Genomic DNA, 17,668 nt, shown 5'->3' with positions numbered 1-17,668 from the left:
AATAAAGGTTTATTACATGCCAGTTGAAACTATTTTTTATATCATCCATCTCACTCATCCATCCCACTCCAATATCATTCTGAATACTTTGTCATACTGTAAAATGAGAAATGGGTTGGGGGCAGGGGGTAGAATATTTGAACTGAGGCCATGACAGTTCGGAGCAAATAGTGGAAATGGTAAAATTCAGCAACAGAAAATAATTACTTTCTGAAGTGAAACACTACAAAACAAAACTTCCTCTAAAAATACTTCACAAAGATCATGTTTCTTGCTTCTCACCCATCTTATTTCTTGCCCTACTAATGTGTGGGTAAAAGTTCTTGTAAGGTGACTATTCAGATTTGTTGTAGCAGTTTTGGCAAGAATAGAATGCAACAGTTTCATTTCAAACTTGTTAGTTCATGTTTCTTCCAATCAAAAATAGTCAAGGAAAGGGGTTAAATGCTTGGAGTTTCTCCTGGTTTGTTGTGTCTGAAAAACCCTGTTGAGTGGAATGAAGTGCATAAACATAATGCAGTAACTTTAGCTTATATTCCTATAATCTTGCTTTTTACCTAATCACTTCTATTGCTTTGGTGCAGTTTGCTATCAATATCAATCAATCAATCTTTACTGTATTTGCATTTTCACTGGCCAGTTTCTCCTGTATATATGAGCATATATCAATAGACAAACTTTATAAATAAATGTAAATATCATAGCCAGACAAAAACATAGCCGCCACAGAAATCAAAAATACACTTCCTATTAAGAACAGTTTACTCACTCCTTTCTGATAATATTTGTGTCAGTCTAGCAAACGCATGCTGGGGAGGAACAAACTGCAACCCCTGGCTTATGTCTGAACCAGAGATTGTGATTCATTTAGCTCAAACACATGATGATCAGTAACTCCCAAACAAACCTTGGCTTATCTCTGTGGAGTGAAACAAAGCACATCCCCTCTTTCAGACACAACACCAAGCCAGTGATTATGGTTTGTTTCTCTGCAGCACAAATGGGGTACAGTGAAGAGGGTACAGTTGGCTTGTGTATGGTATACCAGGAGTGGAGAACCTTTGGCCCTCTAGAGGTTCCTGAACTACAACTCCCATCAGCCCTAGTAAGCATACCCAATGATCATGGATGATAAGAGTTGTAGTTCAGCAACTTCATGAGCTGGTTTACTGTGATCTCCAAATGTGGCCAATCACACAGGGGTCAAGAAAGAGGAAGTCCCATGTTCTCTCCCCCTCCCCAATATTTATACACACCTTTACCTGTGTTGTTTCCCAACCTCTGCCAGAAGCAGCCATGTATATGGAGCACAGTGTAATGATGTCATGATACAGATAAGTATTCCTAAATGTTGTAGGAAAGCGCAGGGGTGAAACTGCCATGAAACTGCCATTTTCAGCAGCAGTCTGCTGAAGAGGTCATCTAGCTATATCCTGAACACTATTTCAGTAACCACACACATAGTTCAACACTCTGAAATTGCACTAATTTCAGCAGGAGAAATTTAAGAACTAGCTGGATTTAACCACATGTGGTTTTCTCGTTATCAAACCAAAATTCTTTCCCTGTTGTCATTAAAATAAAAAAAAGTGAGATTAAAGGAAAATGCATGAAATTTGGGAACAGAATACATGCATATCTTATGGCCAGAGGAGTGATAGAAAAGCAATGCAGAAGGGTGTCTAGATGTGTTGGCATCATCTGCCAGAGTACTATGGTAATCCATGGGTCCTACTTGCTCTGGAGTCAGTGAGGTAATAATGGGGCTTTCAGGTTTGTTTGCGATAAATTAGAGTAGAGGAAGCCAGAGAATAAAGAAAATGGACAAGCCAAGTCTGGGTGCCTCTTTCTTTTTGATGGGAACCCTACTTCATGCTAGCAGTTTAAACAGCAGCACTTCTTTACAAGATTGTTTGGATTTCAAATTAAAATTTAAAAGGTTGCATTTTAGCTGGCTGAAGATGTTTTGTTGAAGTTCAATGCACTGTGCAAGTTGAACCTATGCAGTCAGAAGTAAGCATCACTGGATTCAGTTGAGCTTATTAAAAAAAAAACAAAACCCAATACATAGGATTGCAGACATCTCATCCCAATAAATTAGATATTGTGTTATGTACTGTAGCTGCTTTCTCTGTGTATGATAAGGGAATAACACATCCAACTTCATTTTTAGACTTTCCTTGGAATATGGCTATGAGGAGAAGCTTTCATGATGTATTCTTGAACTTCAAAATTTATCACTACACCACTGCTTTAGGCTGCTCTTTTCCTCTCTCACATTTTACATGCAGCCTAGGGTTTGCTATGAGGAAATTCACTCTCAACAGTAGTTCAGGGTCTGACATAAAACATCATGTTTTAATGATCAGAGAATGTGCCAGTGTGTGCAGTCTGAATTGATTTGCCTGTCTGTTCAGTTGTTTACGTCCTGTCTTAAAGGTGTAGGGCAAGTAATCAACATGCTTTCAATTATTGCTATCCATATGGATAATATTTCAATAGATCTATGACTTGTCTGGGCACCATCCTGCATGTCTGCCATGAGAATGATGTTTGCCAGTTTCAATCTCTGGTTACCTTCATTTTCCTATAAAAATTAGATGATGTGGAGCTCCTGGTGTCCAGAACATACCCAAATAGTACATTAAATACAGTGGTCTGTGCTTGTTCAAAAAGTTTATATTCCATGGCTAATTTGTGGCCCTCCAGATATTGTTGGGCTATAGCTCCCATCATCACTGACCACCTTGTCTGGGTCTGACCACTGAGAATTAGAAGCCAACAACAGGATTACAGGTTAGCCACACCTGCTATAGAACTTCTAAGGGAACTTTTTATTTATTTTACATAGCAGGTTAGGGAAATTCCTATTCTCACCAGGTAATCACAAATTCTGCAACATCAGTATACGGGTCTAGCACTTAAATTATCACTTTAGGGCTACTCTTTCCAAGCAATCCCCTGAATCTCACTAGGAAGTGTTTGTGGAAACCTGAGATTCTTGGGTGAACACTTGGGTAGAACAAAAGCTACATGAGCCAAAACTAAAAAATGCAACAGCAACTGTACATTTTAAGGCAGCAGTGGGAAATTTGATCCAGCTAGTGGGCTGGATCCATAACTGCCCCACCCTCCATGGCCCACTTTGACAGGGCCATGGAAAAGGCTGCCAAATTCAAAAAGTGCTGGATCAACTGGAAATACTCAGGAGTGGACTGAGAGCGCACCCCCACTTACTCCTTTTTGCATGGTCCTGTGGGCTGACCCATCCCAATCCCAATCAGATGATGTCACGAGATGGACAGGCAGGCATGTTTTGGGTCAAAACATGCCATGGCTCAAATGTGGAGGCTTGGAAGCCACAGGACACAGGTTCCCCGGTACTATTTTAAGGGTTAGGGTTAGGATTCAACTGAGTAGATGCACAGAAGGGAGGGTCATGGAAAGTGGATGGAAAATAGCAAAGGTGAGCCAAGGTATCAAAATAGGATATAAATCTCTATGAGAAATTCTGTGGAAGTAATTATGGGGTAGAGATAAGAGACCCATTAAGGGAATAGGAAACCCAAGATCTGTGTTGCCCCAGTCCCTTTCTCTCTGCATCACTCTCTGCAGATATTGATATCGTAAAGCATTTGTCTTCCTAAAGTCATTGGTATTATTAGCTGCAGCAATTTAAAACCACTAAAATGTCAACACCTATCTTTCCTGGGTGGGATATAATCTTTCCCAAGCATCTTGTTTGTGTGTGTGTGTTTTTGGAAATCTTATTAGAGCTACATTTTCTTAAAATTGCACAGTAATTCTATTACTTTGAAATATTCATTTAATCAGTTTAAACTCTCTAGCAATTTGACTCCTCTAGTACAAGCTTTATGTCAGGAATTTCCAACAATTTAATATGTTTTTTTGAAAACATCATTAAATATTTAGTTACTTAGTGAAAAGCTCTCGAGGGTCATCAATAAAACAGCAGCCTTGTGGGATTTGTAGGTTACATGAAATTAAAAGAAGAGACTTGCTATTTCACTGAATTCTTTCCCTCCGGGCTCTACTCTGCCTGAGGAAGAAGGGCTGATGCAAACCGGGCATTCAGAAGACACTGCCATGACTGTCTAGAGAAGCACAGTGTGACTGGCCATGCAGATGCCATCTTAGCTCACAAGAGCAATGTCTTCTTTCAATGTTCACGACTCCATCTTTGGATGTACACACTGGCTTCCCCCAAGCAGCAATATTTGGCTTAAAGCAAGGGTCAGGAAGGGAGAATCCAATGCAGAGTTTTTGTTGCAGTTCAGTATTTTGCATTACTGCTTGTTACTCTGCATCACCTCCCTTGCTTTCTTCCCCTTGTTTTATTTGAAGCAAACACCAAAAAATGGTTGAACTATTAATGCCACAATTACTATTAGAAAACATGATCTGTGCTTTGTGTGACTTCTATCCTCCTTTTCTACTATGAAATCAGATCTTGAGGAATACTTCACCTTGTGACGGTTGTGTTGAAGCACCTTAATAAAAGTAGTCAATAATCAAATTATTAATTTAATAATAAATTAATATATTTATAAAGAAAAGTCTATCTACTGAGTTCAGTTGGGCTTATTCCCAGGTAAGTGTTTGCGTCTCGAGGCCCCAAGACCCACCCCCAAAATAAATACACACAGACACTTATATTAGTTTAAGTTTTGGGGCAAATTTTGGCCACAACTTTATTGAAATACAATCACTTAAGCAGCATTGGCTTAGGCATTGACTTCCCCACTATAACTGACTCCACCTCTCAGGGTGATCGTCCAATGGGGTAAACCAAATGAGGGAGCTAGGTCAGTGAGGACCAACCTAAGCTCACCCCGGGTTCCTGTGGTCCTGCCATGGCTCTAGCCCCTCAAGCAGACTTCAGATGAGATCCAGAACCCCCAGATAACTTTAACAGAATACCCAGTTCCTGGAGGGGCAGGTGATGGCCGCACCTATCCTCCCCACAATCCAACTGAGCCAATGCCTAACCGCCACCTTACAAGTTGTGACGATTTGCTAAGGGGTAGGCAAAAACCAAATGGCTAAAGCTAATCTGCCAAATGGAAAAATTCCTACCCAGCCCCTGTTCCAAAACAGGCGACCCAACCAAAGCAAGGCCAAGCGACTCTACCTAAGCTAGGGGGGGGAGGGTGTTCAACAGTGCGAAGCAAGTGCCCCTCCTTGCGTCACACTGCTGTTTTTAAAGCCCCTGGGATCAGGCCGCCCACTGGCTATTGGCTAAAATCGCCTGGCATGATCCCAGGGGAATGGCCAGGACACCTTGCTCCCACCCCCCATTTTAACCCTGTCAGGTGAGCTCTTGGGTCTCGAGCGCAACCAGGACCCTCTGTTATGAGGATCCCATTTGTAGGAGTATACCTTAATGCCTTAATTCTATATATATATTCTTGGAAATAAATCTTATTGGAACCAGGCAGAGGTCCTTCTCGGTAGTGGCACCCACCCTGTGGAAAACCCTCCCATCAGGTGTCAAGGAAATAAACAACTACCTGACTTTTAGAAGACATCTGAAGGCAGCCCTGTTTAGGGAAGGTTTTAATGTTTGATGTTTTATCATCTTTTTACTATTCTGCTGTGACCACCCAGAGTGGCTAGGGAAACCCAGCCAGATGGGTGTGGTATAAATAATAAAAGTAGTAGTAGTAGTAGTAGTAGTAGTATTTCAGAGTAATGTGATTAGGAGCTGGTTGAACACTGCCAGCCTAAATTCACTTACTGGAGAGGAAGTCCCGTGAAAATCAGTGGGACTTGCTTCAGATGTAGTAAATCAGACAGAAAGGTATATAACATTAAATCTTCTGATTTGTTTAGTTCATACTTGCTGATCCATGCCTTGTTGATTTCTTGCTGAACATGTTCCAGGACACTAAATACCAATATCTGTTAATGTGGATGCTCAATATTTCTTGGGAATCCATACTAGATTGGGTTAAAGTGTTGTTAGAATGTGGATTTATTCCAGCCATTTAAGCCACACCTTATAGTGAAGCATGCATTTTAATCCATGTCAGTGACTTTTAGTGCAGACCTAGGAATGTCGTTTATTCCGCATTAATGCATGTTGCACATCTGACATCAGAATTTAACAAGTATCTTTTTTAACTTACTGAAGATTGCAATATTACGCTACTCATGTTCTAGTGCATTCTAATGTTGCACTAAAGATGCAAAGATGTTATATTTTCTGTCTTTAAATTTCAGTAACTGATAGCTATACATAACACCCCCTTCAGACAACTGATCCAGGGACAGTGATTGCATTTGGCAGCAGGCTCTGTTCTGAATTTATGCATGTTCAGTGGAACAGGAACACTCACCTATTCAAAATGCTGAGTTTGCTATTTAAAGCCCTTCATGAGGCACGACTGTGGCTCCAGGGGAAAGGGGCTTCTCAGTAGTGGCACCCCAGCTGTGGAATGATGCCATTGCGGCACCTAAGACCTTTGTATTTTTTCCAGGCTTTTAAAGAGCTTCCAGGTGGCAGTTTAGGATTATAAACATTGAGCTATCATAAACTAGTCATTGACAACAGGCTTTATTGTTACAGGATTTTTCCTGGAAAGGGTTAATCTTGATTAAACAGGAGAAAATACAGGATGACATTTTAATAATGACACTATGTAGATGAAATAAATTGCATGCGTGAGGAGCCCCTTTCTGAAAAGCACCCTTAATTTCTATCCTTTGTTTTTATGCTGTTCGTTTTTGGGGGAGAGGTTGTTTGTGTGTTTTTTGTTTGTTTTTTTGCAGACTGTTGTTTTATGTTGTGGTATGTTGGCGCTGTGGGTTAAAGCCTCAGCGCCTAGGGCTTGCCGATCGAAAGGTCGGCGGTTCGAATCCCTGCGGCGGGGTGCGCTCCCGCTGCTCGGTCCCAGCGCCTGCCAACCTAGCAGTTCGAAAGCACCTCCGGATGCAAGTAGATAAATAGGGACCGCTTACCGGCGGGAAGGTAAACGGCGTTTCCGTGTGTGGCTCTGGCTCGCCAGAGCAGCGATGTCACGCTGGCCACGTGACCCGGAAGTGTCTCCGGACAGCACTGGCCCCTGGCCTCTTAAGTGAGATGGGCGCACAACCCCAGAGTCTGTCAAGACTGGCCCGTACGGGCAGGGGTACCTTTACCTTTACCTTTATGTTTACATTCTTGTTTTAATTTGTTTGATTGTGATTTAAACTTTTTGTATGCTGCCCTGAAAGCTGGTTGAAGGGGAGGTACATGAAAATAATAATAATATGCCCACACAAATTATATGAGAGATTGGGTATATAGCAGGGTCCCCAGTGATAGGAGACAAGCTCATGCGCAGTTGATTTGTCTGTGCACTGCCTGTGTGTTCTCACATTCTTCTGAACCCAAGTAAAGTAAGAGATGGAGCTTGCTGCTTTGAGCCTGCTCCTTTCTCCCAGACTCTGGATCAGTTGTCTCTATAGGGCTGCTTGTGTTTATACAATGGTGTATATACATTTACTTAGGCTTTTCCCTTCACACTTCTTCTGAGTCTTTGATCTACTCCATAGTTGGTATTCCAGACTTTTATACAATGTCAGTGCTAAATGCCCCACTCAGTCAGTCAGTAGGACATAGCTGAAAAATAAACAGTTGAACACTGGACTCTTTCTTTAAAAGCTGTAAAACTAGGATGCAAAAGAGAGATACAGAAATAGACAGCAAACATTGCATTGTCAGGGGAGTAGTTTGTTATATGGATCCATGTTCCTGTTTTGTATGCATTTCCTCCCTCCCTTCTCCTCAGGGATCCTTTTATGTGGCCAGAATAATTCAAGATCATGCAGAATTTGCAGCCTAACAAACTAGAATGCTCTGAGATTACTATCGCTTACATTGTTTTGGTCCTATAAATGGTTCCTTGAGGCACAGAAAAACCAAACCAAATGTATGCATGTATTTGAAGCTCTAACACAATTTCAAAAGCTTGAATATTTTCCCCAGCAGTTCAGCAAGCCTTTAATAAGAAATCATGATGTTGGGGGGAAATGAGAAAGGTTATCGGAGCAATCCTATACTCACATAACCTCAGGTCTGGAGATATACTGCTGCTACAGCCAACATATCTCATGTTTACTAAGTCCAGGTGGGGAGGGGAGGGTAAGAAACCCACAACTGGAAAATTCAAAACAGCATAAAAATGACAGATATAACCCCAGTGTCCAAAAGAACACTGCCAAAGCCCTCCAGTGGGAAATGGTGTCATCTATAGCACCCACATGCTACCCACACGTGGCAGGAGCCAGCAAACTGTTGGCAATGGGGGAAAACACACTGCAGTTCATTGCATCACTATACAGCATACAAGATGATGCTGAAGAAACCATCAGCCCCAGTGGCTTAGCCAGCAATGACCCTGCTACTGCTAGACAATCTCCCATCTCTATAGACAAGGGTTCAAATCAACTTATGTTCCTCTCATTTACTTTTTTTTATGAGCACAACACACACGGCCTTCAGTGGATCACTCTATAGGTCCCAGGGTTGGGAAGCAGGAGAGTTCAAGCCCCAGCAAGGGAAAATATGGCTCAAGTCTTCTCTTGCATGCCTGGCTTTAAAAAAATGTCATGGTGCCTCAAACTTACACTGCAGGCTCCACAGAACAGCGCCCTAACAACTCAGCCACAGCAGCAGGCATCAGACACCTCCTAGAGTATCCTATCTTTCTGCTGCCCTCAGCCTCAACCCCAGGAGTGCAGAAGCTGCAAGATGAGCCCTGGTTGGATAGAATAGGCCATGGTTTCAATGCAGGGAATACATGGTTCAAAGCCAAGGTATAACACACCTGAGCCCATTGGAACACCACACGGACCAATGCTCACCCCTTTTGGTCCATTCCTGGTAGCCCATGTGACCAATGGAAACCTGCCCTGATATCTTGCCTAATAGGCTGACCCAACTAGGTAGGATCCCAGCAGGTAACATAACCCATCTCCATTTTCTCCCACATCCTCAACTCATAGCACCCTCGCAGCAGCCTTCATTCCACTTGTGCTCCCTGATATGCCTGCTCCCTCGCTGTCCATGTGTCTGACTGAGCAAAGACGGAAGAGAGTCATTGCCCCTAGCCCATCAAGCCTTACAGTCCCATGCCAGTCTGGCATAGGGGGGCCTAGTAACAGAAGGCGGGAGAGAGAGTAGCAACTTCATTGTGCTCAGATGGAGGATCCAGAAAGCGGAAAGCATATATGTGGAGTTAGCACTCCCACAGGTCCCCTATGTCTTGGACAGTGCCTCAACAAACAGCAAGGGTAGCAAGTTTCATGTCCCCTATGGCATCTACAAGAATACAGGAACCTGACTAAAACAAGTAGGTTAACAACCCCATGGAGAAACATTCAGGAGCATCCCAGTCACCGCTGCTAGTTATGGGGTAGGTCTCATCTGCATGGAATGGGGGTGGGAGTAAGGGCGCTTCCAGATAAGCTATTTATCATTCTAATTTGCTTGCAGGTAGATTAGGTGGCTTTTGGTGTTCACAAATGCTCATAAATCTTTGCAGCGTGGATTAGATGACATTGCGTGAAAGCAAGTGTTATGCCACACTGCCCAGTATATTATATCACTTTCCTTATTGCAAAAAGCCATCATTTGGGTAAGTGGCTTCATTGCGCAAGACCTCCCAATCAGCTCAAGTTGTGCAGCCTGAATTCGCTGGCATGTGTTTGCATGCCACCTGAAAATGGTGACTGTCTGGAAGTGCCAGGAGAGCAAGGAGAAGCAGGAAGCAGTTGGTCCCTGAACCTGAGTACACAGTAGATGCTTGTGAGGGAAGCAGAGATCTAGTGGATCCAGGGCTACCTCTACCTCATCCCCCTGCCTCACCTCAGAGTGCTCTGTTTCAGGAGTGCTGAATGCCAACTGCTGTCAGTGGTAGATATTTGCCTATGGAGCTTTCCATGGGCACAGCAGAGGCTTCCTTAGCAAGCGTGGGTGTTACACCTGCAGACCTTTCTGCCAGCAGAGGCACCCACCTAGCCTGTGAATTAAGATTGCTCTGTCCATCCTAATGTTTGCAGAGCCACAAATAGACCAGCCTGGTCACAGACATAAGCACACACCTTGATTTGTTGACAAGGTGTAACTGTGAGAAACCTAAACTTAAAGCTCAGCTGAGGTGCAGCTGGTTTAAATAATAGCAAGCAATTAGGCTGAAGACAAAATCAGCGGTGGCATTTTATAATTACAATTAATTTAAAGGTTAATTTCCTTTGGTGCTAAAATCTTATTTAAAACATTTACCAGGAAAGGAGATTAGGATGTTACTATTAAGATGCATGGAGTGCTTCTGGGAATCCATGCCTATTATCAGTAGAAAATTAGGTTAGGCTCAAAGTGGGAATTTCAATTCATTTTAGTGTATAATAGGTGGCGATCAGGGCCTTGAGTTGGTGGGTTTTGGTTAGGGAGACTGTAAGATTTGCATTTCTTTTGTTTGAGGGATTAATTGCAAATGTTTTTAACAAAGGGGCTGGTTTAATACGTGAACAAGCACAACATGAAAAGAAAATTGGTTATGGATTGCTGCCTTCCTAACTTATGAAGTTGATGTTAAGGAAATCCCTGAGAGACATAGATGTGCTATGAAAAAAATATTAATAAATAGATTCACACACTGAAAGTGGTGCTGTCACTACCTTCCTATATGTTAATTTTCCTTTTCCCTTATTACCTGGTCCATCCCTCCCCGAACATCCATCACCATCTCCTAAGGGAGCTGCCAAGCCTGTGTTTCAAATATGTCTAAATAATAGTGGTGCTTTGATGGAAGAAACGTTTGCATTGGTTTCTCATCATCTTAACAGAATACTGTTTAATAAAATCAATTCCTGCTCACTATAAGCGAAGAGGGATTGTGATCACCATGAATTTTATTATGTTTTATGTTTTTCTTCTTCATCTGTCATATAGTCTTATTACATGAAATAATTTTTAAAATGACTATCTTTTAATGGCAGGGGAATCTTCAGTAGAAATAAACCGCAGCCTTGAATGGTTGGCAAATGTCATGAGCAGTTATATAAAAAAACACCTTTTAGAAAGAAATAAATGTTACAAGCTAACTCTTTAAAATTAAAAATTGTAGATTCAGCTAATAACATAATAATTGTTTTAGGATTGTAGTAACTGGGAGATTTATTTAACCTGATTAATTTGCCTCAGTCATTTCTGCTGTTATTCCTCATACTGTTCCTAGCTGGTACTGTCATAACAATAATCAAATGCAAACCGGGATTTAAAGGCTGAGAGTGTATTGGGGATTCCAAACCAGGGTTTCAAAGAAACCTTAGCCATGGCCAGCAAAGGTCAGATGTAATGCCAAACCAGGGTTTAGGCAGGCAAAAAGAATTCATACGGCCTAAAAGAAGAGAGCTGGGGGGCGGGGTGCAGTACCATAACCTGCTCCTGACTGCTAAACCGTGGCTAACCTTTGGGTAGTATTACATTGCAGCTGCCCTAGGCAGCAAATCTAGGATTCCAGTCTTCTGGGTGATATAAGTCCACATCCCCATGGCCACAAAAAGTTATGCATCTCCCACTACATAATGCTTTATTTCTCATACCCTTCATCCACCCCCCAAAAATAACTTTTGAAAACTTAATGGGCTAATGCAGCTAAAGTAGCATCCAAGTCTTTAATAAATATTTCTTTAAAAATGCACTGCCTAGCAAAATTCTATTTCTCTCAAACTCTCATCTGAGTTTTGGCCTGCTAAAATTTACAGCTGAATACCCGATGATGGGAGGAAGAATGGCCTACTGGCTCCCTGGAGCAAACCAGAGTATGTATTCCTTTAAAAATTTGAATGTTTTCTTAGAGTCTCCTTTGTTCAGGAGGTTTGGTTGGGGGGGGGGGAACCCTTGCAGGGCCTTTTCTCTAGTGCTTCTTACCCTGTGAAATCAACTCACCTCTGATATTTGCCTTAGTTTGACCCTTCTAGTACCTCACAGGCACTAGGAGACATGCTTGTTCGGCGTGTTTTTGAAGGGATTTTATGTCTTCTGTTTGCGGGGAATTTTAAAATGTTTGACCTGTATGTGTATTTTTATTGTCTTTGATGTTGTTCTGTTGCCTTTGTATAAGCTGATTCTTTGGTAGACAGAACAGGATAAAATGCTTGCTTAGACTACATGTTTGCATGTATATATTGTTGCCTGCCACCCCAATCTCCAAGTGGTGTGCAATTCCAGGGGTTCCGGTGCTTACACCAGGGTTCAGTGTCCTTGTAATGAGGGGCAGTGGAGACTGTGATGTCTTTATAATACATGGCTTATTTACACATACATATAACCTGAGGCTACAATGGAGGGTCTCGCAGCATTAACACCACAGAAGGTCTTGCTTCTCCCAACATCACAGCAGAAATCCAGCATTACTCTCCCTCTCAGGCTTCTGCCTGCAGCCTGTTTCTTACCAGCTCTCACAAACACAAGACTGGCTATTGTCCTTCTCACTACCAGCCAAGTGAGGGAAGGAGCCCATCCATTTGCCCTCCAGCACAAAGATTCGTACTTGGGGTCATTACCAAAATATTGCACGGAGGTATTATGTAACTTGTCTATGCCTCAAAGTGACCAGCCTCTCTTTTACACAAACTCTCTCTCTCTCTCTCTCTCTCTCTGCTATCCTTTGAAATGTGCACTTATCTGAATTGTGTAATGCAGTTCTCCAATCAATTACAAAACTCTATTCCAGTATTTCTACAGCGATTTGATTTGTGCTAAAACATTGATCAATTGCTTAATTTTATTGCAGGAATTGTAATTATGAAAATAGGTATCCCTTTGACCATAATATCTCCAACTTTTTCATACATTTGATTTTAATTTTGCTTTTATTTGATGGGCTGCTTTATTTTGGTTTGCTTCTTTTCATGAGACTCTGGGGCTTCTTGAAAGTGTATCTAGGGTTCCTCAGTGAAATCAGTAATAGTGTAGACAAGCCTCCCTGAAAGACAGCTGGCTCTGTTCACAACTTATCTTGCCCTGTAATCGGAGAAGTTAGGGGGATGGTTGATGTCTTCTAGAGCACTTGTAGTTTATATGAGCAACACTGAAGTTCAACAGAGCTTACCAGTGCCTTGCAGGAATTGAGTGTGTACCCTAGGACAAAGCCCAGGGTTCTCTGTGGCACACAACAACTTCATGGGAGATTGTCAAGGGCTCCTCTACAGCCAAGTCAATAGGGAAATTGCTTTAGATTCTGTCTCACTTTTGGTCTTCAGAATTCTCCTTCTCCTGCTGGAGTTTTCCTCCATTTATAGCAGTTGTAGCTCTCTCTTGCCTCCAACCCCCTTCTTTATCTCTTTACTTGTCCAGTAATAAGCTAGCCTACAGCAATCTCCTGCTAACAATTTGTTCCATTAGGGACACAATGATCCTACCATGCTTGCATTTCCTCTAGATGACACTGATTAGAAACAACCTGCAGATTTTTCCAGGCTATTTGAAGCATCTTGGCAGTTTGAAAGTCCTTCAGGGGCAGTTTTAGAATGCCCCATGTGTAAAATGGTGCATTATAGTGGAAATTGTCCTAGAAATATCCTAGCTCAACTGAAACTTGATTCAGGAAGGGAAAAGAATATATATATTTGCATGTATCATATTTCCTCACGGAGGTCTTTATTACAGGCTGTTAACAATACTTTGCATTTCTAAAAAGTTCCATGTTCATAGACCAGTAGATTCTGCATGCATTTGTGTGTTGGGGAAAATTTGTGTAGACTTTTGCAGCACTAAACGTACCTGTAGGAAGGAAAAATAGAGACCCAAAAGGCATAGTTTGCTGTGGGTTTTGGGGCATGCTGGTGGTAATCCCCAAAATAGGTACTATGTCGATGAGCTCTAAGGCAAAAAACAACCAACAGACTTTCCAAACCCAAATGTGCAGTTGCTTATTAATTGCTGTAAATATTTTTTCCCACATGTAACATTTCTTTGGTCAGGAAATTACCGTAAGTTTTGAGTTACAGGCCAATGTATGCTACTGGAAAGATTTGTTTCCCAATTCTTTTGAGACCCAGTAAAGCCCAGTTTATTTTAAATATTTGTGGGATTTTTTTCTCTCTTGATGTCAAGTGAAACTTCAACAACATCAACATATTTACTAAGTCAAAAGTAAGAATAAGTGTGCAAGAAAAGAAAGTTTACATGATGTGCAGCCCATTCCTGTGCATGTTTATTTGGAAATAGGTCCCAGGGTTCAATGGGATTTACTCCAAGTAAGTGTGCTGGGGGAGCAACTATTCCAAAGATGTGTATGTGAATAAAGGTTTAGTTTGGTTTTAGATTGTAAAATGGTTGCTTTTTGCTTTAGACATTCTTCTATATAGGAGAGTCAAAAGTTCACAGGAGAAAGGAAAAACTGTTCTGAAATCAGGTTCAGTGAAGATGCTTAAATTACTACAGTATTTCATCTATTGTCAAAAGGTTACTATATACTGATAGATTCTTGTTTTTTCTTTGTTTTCATTAACTCCTTTTCAGTTAAAATTTGTACACTAATTTTGCAGACATTTCATGACTCTGGTTTGGCAAATGTTCAATCTAAACATTTAAGACTTCCCTTTTTCTTTTTTTAAATTCTAATTATAAGTATCATTGTGTAGTTTTAATAGAAACAAAAAATGAAAGTTCACAAGAGACTAATGTGCACAGGAGAGTCAGAGTATCAGCCTATGAACCTGGCAATTAAGGAGAAATAGAAACATAATCAAGACTTGATTCTCCTCCTGTTGGCTAAAAGGTTGAGAGCAAAAATACTGTAAAGCTAGTAAGTTAAAGAATGGAAGAGTTGCAGGAGAGAGAAAGGACCAAAACATTAAGATGAAGGATCAGAGAACCCAATTGGGACATTATAGCAGAAAGGAGCCAGGAAAAGACCACAAAGGGATCCAAAAGCTGAACCCATAAGAAACAGTGTAGAACAGTTTTGTATGCGTTTCTCTGTTTATTTATATATATATTCTAAAAGCATGTTTTCTGAAACTGCCTCTAAGTGTTGCCTCACTAAGACACTAAGTAAAAGCATAGCTTCAGGGAGGAGTCCCTAAAGCCTTCACACCTGTGTGCCTGTGACATATTACTCCACCCGGTATTGATAGACAGAGTCTGCTTCGTGCATGTAAAGAGGGAGAACACATCAAATTTGTGGCAGGGGTGAGGACGATGAGTTGGTTTGGCTATTTTTTGCTTTCTTCCCTTCCTTCTCATAGTGTAGACCACAACAGCCCATGGTGCCACTATGTTCTGAAGTGTGACTTCTGGGCCACTATATGACTAGGGAAGGAAGACTCAAGAATTGAATCTACATCTGTGAAACAAGTCTTCCATTGTCCCTCTTCTCTGATCTGAGCTTTTTAATAGCTGTGTGTGTTCACATTTGATATCTGGAAATGGAGAAATGGGCAGGACAATCCTCATTGTATTCTGCAGGGCTGTAAGTGTTGAATATATCACCAGTTTGGAAACAGTCCAAAGCTCAGGGAAATCTCGGAGAAGGGGAGGGCCTTTATGATACGGATGTTATTTTATTTACATTTTATTGATCCAGAGTTTCTGAAGGAAAATTAAATGAAACTGCCCTCAGTCACAGTCTGTTAAACATATCAAAGTTTTACTAGAAAATCATTTATATGACTATACCCATGATAATCTTGATCATACAACCTTGCCCTCATCACTGCAACATTTTAAACATTTTAGAATACATGCCTATGCATGTCTAGTCAGAAGTAAGTCCCATTGCATTCAAGTAGGTTTCCTCCCAGGTTACTGGATATGGGATTGCCACCACAACCAAATTATTTTGTAGAGATGGATATTTAAGGCCAAGTCATACGTTACTTTCCCCCATGCAGAGGTTCATAAATATGGTTCCCGCCTGGTGGCCTCTGCACAATTGAGACTTATTTGAACTTGGACTTACAGCAGCGATAAGCCAAGCACAGAAATGCTACATGTCTATGTTGGTGGGACTCCCACACTAAACTCAACACATAAATGTTGTATTCCACTATATATAGTGCTGTTATAAGGAAGCAGCCTCCACACTGAATGGGTGATGTATGATTCAAGTCATCTGATTTCTTACAATTCTGTTAACATTTGCTACTAGGCTGACTACTTGGTTGAAAATGAGATGGATGATTGTGTTGTTTTACACCATATTGCTTTCCTTCTGTCTGCCCATCTGCTTTTTTCCAGCTGACTCACTGCTGCCCTTTGTGAGGCCTGTAAAAACCCCACATCTATAAGCTGTGCTAATGAAAGCCCTTCTTTTCCAGGGAGTTGCTATTCCTTGTGAAAAAAGCTTTTGCAAACATTCCTACAGATAGCAAAACCCAATTTAGGGTATGTTTTAGTGAAGTTGCATAGGTCTGATCAATGTCTTTAGTGGAGGGTTTGCTGAGCAGTTGCTGCCACTGCACGCTATTTCTAAAAATTTGCAAAGGTTAGAAGGTGGTTTTGTTTGTTCCAAGAAAGCTACTACCAGGGGGGAGGGAACAGCTTAGCAACCTCAGTGTGTGTGTGTGTGTTCCCATTTGCATGAATGCAAACCATTTGTTGAGGGTTTGCTCAGTAAGTGCAGTGGTTTTGAAAGTGAGCAGTGGCAACTGCATTAGGTGACTTCAAGACATTTGTATTGGAGTTGCCAACCTTTTGAGACATGTGGGAGCAATTGGGAGTGTGCCATGCAGTGCCATGCAGTAAAGTTTTTTGTAGGGGAACAGTTAGGGCCAAAGATATCAACTTATGAGGGCGATTGGGAAGAGTGATGTTGTATGTGTGAACATTGTGCCTCCCTTTCTAAGTCAGGCAGAAGCTTCCTGGGCTTTGGGAAGAAGGTGCCAGATTTAATAATTTAATACTCTAATTTACCAGGAATATTTAGGGGACTAGCCTAGTCCCCCTAGTCCACTGACCACATGTCACTGGTTCCATGTACACCAACTCCTCTGGTTACTTCTCTCTCTTCCATTCCTGGGTCACTCTCCCCCAGGCAGACATGAAGAGGGAAAGCGCATGCGCGCACACATACCCTACATCATTTGCTTTTCAAAAAGGTTTGAGTAAAAAGACCGATCCAGTGGAATTAAAATAGCTCCTCTTGCTTTTGCATGATTTTACATTGAGTCAACCTCCCCACCCTAACACCATCAAATAAATGCTTAAATTAGTAGACTGCACAGTAAAAATCACAGTGCTTTCCAGGGTTGCTATGGCACAAATGCATCTATCCAAGGCACAGATCCTCCTGAATTATCCAGGGCTCTTAAACAGGATGACAACAAAACCGCCACTAAATGACAGGACACATGAATGGACACAGATTTAAAGATGGTTCTGAGAGGATCAGTCTTAAAAATTATGGTGATCTGCATGGATTTTTTTGCTTTGGGTCCATTTTTTATTACCATGGTAGTGTTGGAAAGCACCAGATGCATTATTTTTATGGTTCAGCCAACGAGATAAGTGGTTTGCATGGTGGCGACCCCAAGAGGAGGGAATCTGTTTTGATGAATCTCTGTGTGTGTGTGTGTGTGAGAGAGAGAGAGAGAGAGAGACCATGACTGATCACTTTTCCCTGCCATTCTCTCTTCCCTGACTCCTGCAGCATCT

At 41.5% G+C, this 17,668-nt stretch overlaps 1 protein-coding gene and 1 long non-coding RNA gene across 8 annotated transcripts in view; one reads left to right on the top strand and one right to left on the bottom strand.

The window, feature by feature from the left end:
- LOC307213097 overlaps positions 1-17,668 on the bottom strand; it is a 72,292-nt gene that overhangs the window by 42,498 nt on the left and 12,126 nt on the right. Inside the window, exon 3 of one of the 3 annotated variants that reach the window (XR_013837378.1) lies at positions 11-1,433. The exons of the other annotated variants lie outside the window; for them this stretch is intronic. This is a non-coding gene — a long non-coding RNA (uncharacterized lncRNA). Of the gene's footprint in view, positions 1-10; positions 1,434-17,668 lie in introns of those variants that run through there. 3 annotated transcript variants of the gene reach the window in all.
- The window catches only part of NKAIN2 (sodium/potassium transporting ATPase interacting 2), a gene marked incomplete at its 3' end in the record, with an annotated part of 446,279 nt that overhangs the window by 417,779 nt on the left and 10,832 nt on the right, over positions 1-17,668 (top strand). For 3 of the 5 annotated variants that reach the window (XM_079970822.1, XM_079970818.1, XM_079970819.1), the window contains one exon: positions 11,773-11,829. The exons of the other annotated variants lie outside the window; for them this stretch is intronic. In XM_079970822.1, the coding sequence (XP_079826948.1) occupies positions 11,773-11,829 (57 nt within the window). The remainder of the gene's footprint in view (positions 1-11,772; positions 11,830-17,668) is intronic. 5 annotated transcript variants of the gene reach the window in all.

This window comes from Podarcis cretensis, assembly GCF_951804945.1.
Source record: "Podarcis cretensis genome assembly, chromosome: 3".
Taxonomy (NCBI): domain Eukaryota; kingdom Metazoa; phylum Chordata; class Lepidosauria; order Squamata; family Lacertidae; genus Podarcis; species Podarcis cretensis.
This window is presented reverse-complemented; position numbering and strand designations above follow the sequence as displayed.